The sequence below is a fragment of the Amphiura filiformis genome, chromosome 11 (genome assembly GCF_039555335.1).
Source record: "Amphiura filiformis chromosome 11, Afil_fr2py, whole genome shotgun sequence".
NCBI lineage: Eukaryota > Metazoa > Echinodermata > Ophiuroidea > Amphilepidida > Amphiuridae > Amphiura > Amphiura filiformis.
The window spans coordinates 14,358,475-14,368,660 of NC_092638.1; the positions used below are offsets into that span (position 1 = coordinate 14,358,475).

General features: G+C 37.5%; 1 protein-coding gene across 1 annotated transcript in view; it reads left to right on the plus strand.

Moving 5' to 3' along the window:
* LOC140164393 (uncharacterized) overlaps positions 1–8,572 on the plus strand; it is a 37,846-nt gene extending 29,274 nt beyond the window's left edge. Inside the window, exons 19-25 of the mRNA XM_072187672.1 lie at positions 756–863; positions 1,937–2,170; positions 3,257–3,364; positions 4,581–4,808; positions 5,720–5,848; positions 6,647–6,883; positions 7,247–8,572. Of these exons, the coding sequence (XP_072043773.1) occupies positions 756–863; positions 1,937–2,170; positions 3,257–3,364; positions 4,581–4,808; positions 5,720–5,848; positions 6,647–6,883; positions 7,247–7,473 (1,271 nt within the window). The 3' untranslated portion in view covers positions 7,474–8,572. The remainder of the gene's footprint in view (positions 1–755; positions 864–1,936; positions 2,171–3,256; positions 3,365–4,580; positions 4,809–5,719; positions 5,849–6,646; positions 6,884–7,246) is intronic.
* The last annotated feature ends 1,614 nt before the right edge of the window (positions 8,573–10,186 follow it).

Here is a 10,186-nt window from a genome sequence, read left to right on the forward strand (position 1 = left end):
TCATGCGCCCAGCCAGGCACGCGGTTTTCCAAGTAAAGTATTGGATGCGAGCCGTTAGACCAATAGGGCTATAAAATAACGCCATGTTAGACAAAAGTCTTTAAACATGGCAAAAGTTCCAAGTCAGCAAAAACATCGAAATCCAGCGATGCTGAGGCCCCAGTGAAGTAAAAATACTCGGAGACTCGTTCCTGATTAGAAAACATTAGCACGAAAGTGTTTTTCTAACTCGGCAGACGAGCCACTTCTGCGGTTGTTGTTTACTGCAGATCTGCCAGATGGTAGAGGCATTCCAAGTAATTGAGCGTACGGCGCTCAAGTCGCGCAAGGTTTATAAAAACACGTTCGTGCTAATGTTTTCTAATCAGAAACGAGTCTCAGAGTATTTCAATTTTACTGGAGCCCGAGCACTGATGAAGACCTCAGCATCGCTGGATTTAGATGTTTCTGCTGACTTGGAACTTTTGCTATGTTTAAAGACTTTTGTCTGACACGGCGTTATTTTATAGGCCTATTGGTCTAACGGCTCGCATCCAACACTTTACTTGGAAAACCACTTTCACCAACTATTTTGCGTGCCGACGTAGCAACCTTGTCTTCTTTCTTTCAGCCAGACACGCCATTGTTTCACCTGCCATTTTCATGATCTTCAGCATTGTCAGCATGCTAAAGAAAACAATACCTAATCCAAACTTTTGAATGTAAATTAGATATTTTTATTTTATATTTTGACGATTATTTATATTTTCTTACAGACAGCCAATTTGGCTTTCAAGAGCTATCGTATTCAGTTGATGAAGGACTTGGCGATCTTATTGGTACTATTGTCCGGCAGGGTAGTACTGATGGATATGTTGACTTACGTAAGCTTTACTGATAAAAAATGATCTATTGAGAAAAAATATAAGTAACAAATTCAGAACATACTCGCAACTTTAGCTTTCACCATCTGGGATAATGGCTTTTTTCAAGTTTCTCAAAAGTGATCTTATTGTTTGTTTAAGTGATCTGGCAATCTGGAGGGAAACCAGCTGGCCAAGTTTATAGCTGTTCATGGTGTTGATCCCCTCCCTCAATTATTTATTACTGCTAATCACGTAAATGTATTCTGTCATAGTTTTAGAAGGCACTATCACTAGTGCGCAACACTAAAGTGCTGCATTTAAGTATTTTAAGACCTGCTGTGGAGTAGGCGTTGTGAGTATGAATCATTTGCGAAAAGCAAAGAACCAAACCACTTTTGAGAAAGCAAACAAGCGAGATGATGAAATTGTGAGTAAATTTCGGGATTTACAGATAAAACTATTCAATATTGGATATAAAGGGGCATTTCGTAATCCACAGCCTCATCCCTCCACTTTTCTATAAAAAAAAGTTGAGATATTTATTCGACTGGTAATATAACATAATGTTTATGTGCAAATATTTTCTTGCAGATTAATACATTTAGCGCAAATGCTCAAATGTGAATTACGTGCTGGTACACCAGAACTAAATTACAACACAGTGGCATACCTAGCAAACACAAAACGTTTTTCGTTAGGTTAGAAAAGGATGCTTGAAAAAGGTTTAAATGTTGGGTTATATAAACGTTTTCATAACATTCAAAAACATTTTTTTGGAAACTTACTGGAAAAGATAATAACATAATGTTATTTAAACGTTTTAAAAACATTTTCATGATCCTTATATAACCTGACATTTATTGTTATAACCATGATAACGTTTGTACGAAAGCCAAACCCCAAAATATAACCCGTTTAAAACGTTTAAAAGCGTCTTGTGTTTGCTGGGTATGGAGTAGTGTAATACACATATAGATCATGCATAACTCACAAACACAACATCGGAATCAACTGAAATTTTGGGAATAAGCTATTTTCAGGGATATCTACTTGCCTACCTTTAATTTGTCTAGCCTTTGTTTTCATTTCAGTTGTAACTACATCTCCTGGAAGCGCGTCTTTCCCTGCGGATTACAAACCGGAAGTAGTAACGGTTAACTTCCAACACGGACAGCAGCTTAGTGATTTCAGGATTGCTATTACCAGGGATCTCGATTTTGAGGAAGGAGAAGAGATTTTCTTTTTATACCTTACCGTGGATAGGGGATTTGGATACGTAGATCCTGTACGACAGGAGGCAGAAGTTGCAATAAGCGACAGTAGTAGTACGTAATTGTATTTATTGTTATTCGTTTTCATGTAATCTAGTCTGAAATATTTTACTCAACATTGAGTAAAAAGTTCAAAACTCAACAGTTGAGTAAAAAATTACTCAACATTGAGCTCATATAGGCCACATTGAGCTCATGTTGAGTAATTTTTTACTCATTTGTTGAGTTGTGACCTATATGAGCTCAATGTTGAGTAATTTTGTACTCAAATTTTTACTCAACTGTTGAGGTGTGACCTTTTTACTCAATATTTTTTGCAGTGTTGTGGGATTGTTTTAAGCATTTGAATGTGAGTTAGGCTATAAACAAACTGAGAAAAAATTCCAACAATTTCCACTAAACTTCTGTCTTGGATTCATAGATTACCAGAAAGCATTTGACTCCATAGAGCAATAAGGAAGCAATTGCCCTCTCCTGTGAAGTGTCTGTGAGACATTGTGCCCCATCTTGCCCTGATATTTAAGATTTTTAGGCCTTTTTTGTTGTACGTCCTTATTAGCCCATTGATCATTTTTGTTAACGTTTCGTCTTGAAAGTTGTCTTAATAATAATAATAATAATAATAATAATTTATTCTTATATTGCGCATTACTTCAAAGACCACAAGGCGCTTTACAATTAAAAACATCAGTACGTAAAAAACAAAAATGCCCATTGAATTATATAAATATATACATCATTAAGAAATAATAAAAATTAAATAGGCATACGATGAACATTGCACAAAAGGGATTGCACGGAAAAAATACATGCAAAATGAGCAAAGAAACAACTAAGTGAAATGTTCAAAGTGACGACATAAGCAAGAAAGCAAAATAAGTTTAACCAAAACAATTTTGTATAAACAACGGCAATATAATGCAAACAAATATCAAACAGAAGATGAAATTAGAATCATAAAACACAATTATTGCCCCCTTTTGTCCTTTGAATAAATCCTGCCTGGTGATGTGTTGAGGTTTATAGCTAATTAATTCTTGTCATCTGTTAACAATTTCAATTCAATTTATAAAATGAATAATATGTATTACATGTATTGGATTGTAGTTCTAACACTTTTGTATTGATATCTTGACGCAGGTGGTTTTTCGCTAAGCACAGCTTCATCTCGAGTTTTAGAATCTACACCTGGTTATGTGACTGTTACAATATCCAGATCAGGAGTAACAACTACAAATGCAACTGTCTGTACGTTGTAGTATAGTTAAATTCTTAGAACGCTTTAGAAGCTAATCAGGATTTATGATAATCCGGATAATGATCACAAACAGGAAGCCTTTTTGGGTGGAGGATAATTAGATAATCAGGATAATGAGTTATCACCAACAGGTAGCCCGATTGGGGGATAACTATATATATAAACTCCTCAACAAAAGTTTGGAAAGTTTTTTCAAGCATTTATATCTCAGATTATTTGGGACATGTTCATATCAATGGATAGCTACATTATTTCCATTTACAATGACACCACATTTGAAACAATCACCTTTTTCACGGTTAAGTACACGTCTTGTGAATGTAGTGGGGTCTCAAACAGAATGTGCCAAATTGACAATTATTCAAACAAAACTAGTCATTAAACCTCAATAGTGGAAAACCATACACAGCCACAACAGCCAGGCACCTCCCATGCATGCTGCTCACCAACCTGGTCACATGTTGCTGTAGAATGGCATTCCATTCTTCAACCAGGATTCGTCGCAGGTCATTCAATGTTGTTGCGCTGGCTACACTGACACGTACAGCACGACCAAGCAGATCTCACAAGTATACTCAATCGGGTTGAGGTCTGGGCTGATGGCAGACCATTCCATTCTCTCTACTCCCATATTCTGTAGGTAGTCGTTGACTACCCTGGCTCTGTGAGGGCGAGCATTGTTATCTTGGAGGATTGCATTAGTCCCCAGATTGTGAAAATATGGGATTGCAGCTTGCTGCACAGAATTATGGTCAATTTGGCACATTCGGTTTGAGACCCCACTATATTCATAAGACGTGTACACAGGCGTGAAAAAGATGATTGTTTCAAATGTGGTTGTCATTGATATGAAAAACGATATGAACATGTCACAAATAATCTGAGATATAGATGCTTGAAAAAACTTTCCAAACTTTTGTTGAGGAGTTTAGTGTACTGACGTAGTATGTAGTATAACTATGTTTAAATATCAAACATATTTAGAGTATTGATGGAACATTGATAGTTTGACACGCGAGAAGATGTAATAAAAGTCTTTGGTTTAGCTGACATGTTTACAAAATACCCATCTATTTAAATACAAAGAAAACCAAACGGTGGTGATGTTAGAGTTGTTGCTGTATTTCACCGCGGCGGTGTTAGTGTTCATTTTGGTGATGCTGATTTAATTAACTGAAAATTTTAAATTCCTTACTTTCAAAACAGCTTTGAAAACCACTGATGGTACTGCGACACATTCTGGAGATTTTAAAGGATTTAATGTGAAAACGTTCTTCTTTCCCTCTGGGACCAACGAGCAATCCTTTCGTATACCCATTGATAACAATGACATCTTGGAGAGTAAAGAAGAAGACTTCACTGTGAGCATTATCTCGGCAGATGGGAAGATATCGGGAAATAATACTTTGGCTTTTACCATTGTTGACGATGACGGTAATATTTTTTTTCATTTCATATTAAAAAGGCGTGAAAGAAAAAGTGGCAATTCAAATTCAAGAGTGGCCTTATTATTATATTTTTATTTAGTTTATTCATTTACATGTGGTGAAATATATATATGTTGTATGATGCCGGAGGACCCTGTCCCTAAACAAACTATAGACCTTTTCCTTTATTCCCATCATCCACTATTCCAAAACACCTGGGGCTGTATAATAGAGATAATGTTCATTACATTGTAGAATACGGATATTTCGCCTGATGCTTTCATCGGAGAAAACTAGTGGCGCCGATGACTATATCTATTGGAGGCAAGAAAAAAAAACTTTTGTGGTGACGCACATCTTGCCCTTTTGCTGACCATTGATGACGTTTGGTTAAAGGTGGGCGTTGTATATAGGATGGCACTTCTAGTCCTTGGTCGCGATTTAGTCTTGATTTGGATGGCCTCATCCCTCACTAAACGCGGATACTCTCTACCTTGTCTAAAACCTTTGTGGATTCCCAGTCAATGTTGTTGTGTGATGATATATTACTATGTGTTGCAACAGCAGAGAGTTTGCGGCTGGGGCATTTGACTTAGTCTATCCTCGAGTTGTCTACCTGTCTGGCCGTTGTAGGAACTTGTACAGGGACTCTCGTGAACTAGACCTGATTTTTCTCCGTGAATCCTTGACAGTGTAGCGTCCGTGCGTATAGGTTAGGAGACTGACGGATTTAGTCTACCTGGTTGGTTGCGAGGGAACAAAAGTCCAGCAATGAAAACATTATTCCGGTTGAATACGAACAGCTAAAAAGGACACACACATACGCCAAGGGGTGAGACGAAAACTAGCATATGGCACAAAATGACCAAAACCAAAGGTTTAGAACTAATTATAACTATGTATTGATACTCTTTTTAGGATTTTTCTCATTTTCAGCATCTCCTTCCAGAGACCAAAACAGCGTTAACTACACAGTTGCAGAGAACAGTGGCATTGTTGATGTTATAGTATACCGAACAGGAAACCTTGAAGGGGTTTCTAGAGTTCGTAAGTTTTCTTTCTTCAGGTCTACCATTATACAATTTCGACTGTAAAGCTTTCATAACAAACTTGATAATAAATAAGTACACTTTTTGATTGTATATCTGCTACTCTAAGCGCCTGCTAATTTAAATTTTATTAAAAAAGTTAATTTAAAAAAAAAGGTTTTTTAAGTATGGCGGCCACAAAAGGAGAGGGCGTACTATGATTTTGGGTAATCTTTTGTATGCTTTCTCAGCTGACAAAAGATTACCCACATCAAAGTACGCCCTCTTCTATTGTGCCCGCCATATTTCAAAGAAGGCTTATTGAGAGCGTGCAAATAACAATATTTCTGAATGCTATTCATACAAAGCTTGTTGCCCAATGTAGAATTATACGCCCGTTCTGTTGAAGGCTCGCTATGGCAAAAGGGTCGCAAATAAAATATCCAAAATAAAATTTTGCTCACTGTGTGGAAAGTTCGCTATGTCGAATATGCATAAACTTCGATGTGTCCAAGGTCAACCATGTCGAATATGAAATAAGGCTCGCTATGTTGAATATGGGTTAGCATTAAGGTTGGGATAATTCGCCTGACCTAACTTTATTTCACATTAATATATAGCCTTATTATTTTTATATTTGTCATAACGGACCTTCGATATAGCGAACCTTCGACTTCGCAAACTTTTGAACCGAATCTCTTTTCCAGGGAGTGTATTGCGACACCGATAGTTTTTTTGGGGGGACTGAGGGTGTAGATTTGGACTTTGGATGTTTTTGTTTGAAATGTTAAAAATTTTGCCTTAAATTTCAATGCAGGATTGGTGACGAACGAAGACAGTGCCAAGGCTGATGAGGATTTCCAGCCTTTTCGATCACGTGCTATAACATTTACGCAGTTGCACACAAAGGAGAAAGTATCCGTCAGAATTATAGATGACGAGATAGGAGAAAGCAATGAAACATTCTATCTTCAACTTGAGAATCCTGACAATGGAGCGGTTATTTCTCCAAACAAAGCCCGTATTGTCATCCTGGCAAATGATAATTATCTGAGTAAGCACAGATTGATTGAGTTTTGAAATTATAAGAAGACTCTCTGAGTTACTTTCTTATTTCCTTTTGGTTGGTTGTTCTCTTAGGAATAAATTCAAACTCGATCGGCGATTACCAGCGGTTGAACTGCGTTCCATTGTTTAGAACAATAGAAACCGACTCCAACCGGACGTCGACGCATCGCGAATCACGGATCATGAACATTATGATTAGTTTACTACTTGTTGAACACAATAATATAAATCATGTGTCATTCCGTTTTTGAGATCTAATATAAGGCCTGATAAAACAAGTATGACACCTTCACGCTTTATTCATAATAATCTTTTTTCTCTCCTTTTTTTAACCATATTTCTTTTACAGGGAGGGCAGATTTATCGACCAAGTCAATCATAACTATCGCCATGGGTACAGCAGGGATACTTATACTTTTTGCGCTTTCTGCTTTGATTTTATGGTGTATTGTCGCAAGGAGGAACAGATTTGAACTGGTCAAGAGGGCTTCATCAGCATCAACACCCTTTCCGCTAAATGTGCTCCCACAACAGGTCGAAACTAATCTAGTCCAAAGCTTAAACAGCTATCAATGACCCGTAAATAAATTCATCAGGATTGTACCGAAAAACTTTTGGATTTTTACACCAGAACTTCTGTAAATAATAATAAAGCTATCGATGACATTTACACGTTATGAATTATCATCATTAAGGGTCGGTTATACGCTGGCGAAGTTACATAATAATCGGATTCACTAACATAGCAATAGGTACAAACAATTTTTGGTTATATCGCGCTGCACTACTACGTTCATGCAGTACCTCTGCATTGAACCATAGATGTCAAAGAAATGCTAATCACTTGCACCTGTAAGATTAGTCTCTTTGAAAAGAGCTGTATTGTATTCAATCTATTATATGATTGACGACAGGTGATGAGTGCAACCTGCTTGTAGTGCAGCGCGGTATATTCACAATTGTTTGTACCTATTGCTATGGTAGTTAATCCGATTAATTACGTAACTTCGCCAGCGTATACCCACATTAGCATAGTATTTTTGAGACCTGACACAATTGTCCCAAAGACCCAAATAACTTAGATCTTTCATGAAAGTTCATGTATATCTTCAATACAAAAGGTCAACATTTTCGTTTGATAGTCGGCTTTTCATCCCAACTACATATGCTTTAGTGCATATCATTTACAAAGATTTACTGCTAAATGTCATAAATATCAATTTTTAATAATTTGTACATGTGTTATATCGCTAATTTTAAAAATTCAAAATTATTTGATATTATTATGACATTTCTTGTATTCAGAATGCAATTTGGTGTGTTCTCAGGTTCCCCAAAATACGTGCAAACGTCGCTATCAGAACCCTTAAATCGTGAGTCTGTATATAATAATATAAAAGACGACATTTGAAATCATGATCATGCTGAATAAGACGTGAATTTTTCGGGCATAGTGACTAATGGATTGTTCAACGCGGTTCCCTCGTTGGCCGGACGGGTTCGTCTTGGTTGAAGGGTATACGGGATGAGCCATGGTTTTGGGTGTACCTTTAAGCGATTTTGTATATCGATTTGGGGGGGGGGGGTAATACGTTGGGCGCATTTGGATAAAAATGCCCTTGTGAAAATTTAAAATAACAAAGAAGGTATTAAATAAAATCAGAATCTATGTCTATTTAAATCTTAAATTCTTTATAATTTAAATAGTACTTTAGAGTTGCCACAATTTCTCAAGCACCCCCCCCCCATCGGTCATCAAAAAATTGCCAAAGGTCATCTTCCTAAGCCACTGATCCGGATCGACGCCAGTATGACGTCACAAATCGACCAATACATTAAGGCTATTTATCCGACCGTCACTTGGACGTCTTCATCCAGACGTTAATAATTCATCGTCTGGCCGATGTCGTGCAAACTACTACGACCCCGACGGTTTGCCAACTTCCCCTACCAATATCCGACGTAGGGCCGGAGTGCACCTCTTAGTCCGACACGCCGCTAATCCGTCACGCCACTAATCCGTCACGCCTCTAGTCCGACACGCCGCTAGTCCGACTACACAAATTACTTCGCTATTCCAAAAAAAGCATGCGCTAGTCCGAAAATGAAAACCACTGCAACAGTCCGACACGCCGCAGTCCGAATCTGAAAACTTTTTCAGTCCGACACGCCGCTAGTCCGAATCCGAAATACACTGCGCTATTCCGACACTGCGCTAGTCTGAAACTAAAAACAATAGCGCTAGTCCGAAACTGAAAACCACGGCACTAGTGTAGTGTTTTTCAAATTCGGACTTGCGCAGTGATTTTTAGATCCAGTGTTGGACTGAAGGGCTGTTTTCCAGATTCGGACTAGCGCAGTGGTTTTCAGTTTCGGACTAGCGGCGTGTCGGACTGGCAGAGTGTATTTTAGATTCGGACTATCGGCGTGTCGGACTGGTACAGTGCATTTCAGATTCGGACTAGCGGCGTGTCAAACTAGTGGAGTGTTGGACTAACGTCCTGTACGTCAAAACTTTTAATATAATTTAAATTTCGGGTTATGTAAAGGTATAGTGAAACTACAGGGTGTCCCCAAAAAAAGAGGCCCCACATTGCGCCTTCTTTTTCTCCTATTTCTGAAAAGTTGATCAAATATATTTTGGTATGTAAAGAAACCTTAAATCGTTAGCTTTAATAAACCAAAACAATTCTTTCAAGAAACAAGAAAAACATAAGTAATTGCAAGTATAGCAAATAAGTCCCATCCCACATCAATTTCGCCCAAATTAATGACACTAAACAAATTCCATAACCCATAAGCCCACCTGTAAAACCCATTCCCTAAAATAAAGTTGTTATTTTATAAAGTTATCATCGAGGAATGTTTTATATTCATGCATGGTATATGCCCTTTTCAATCTTTGAAGTAGCCAAACCTCCGTGGACAGAGTGAAAAACGGATACATTTCTTTAAAAGGACATATCTTCAAAAGTTATGAGCCGATTGAAATAATTGTTTTGGTTTATTAAAGCTAACGATTGTTTAGCGGCCATTTTGGATATATGCAAATTACCATGTTTACCCTTTTTTGGCCTTTTTGGATATATTGTTCATGAGGGTGTTTAGAGCCACTAGCAAGTAAAAATATTAGTGTTCCAATTTTTCAAGGTGTACCCATTATTTGACCTAGTTGAGAAGCATTTAAGCTCATTTTTAGACAAAAGACGCCGTATATCAGGTTTTAAGGGGCTTTTAACTTGTTTAAGGATACAAAGGTCACGATGTATTGGGCGTTTTTATTAATGCA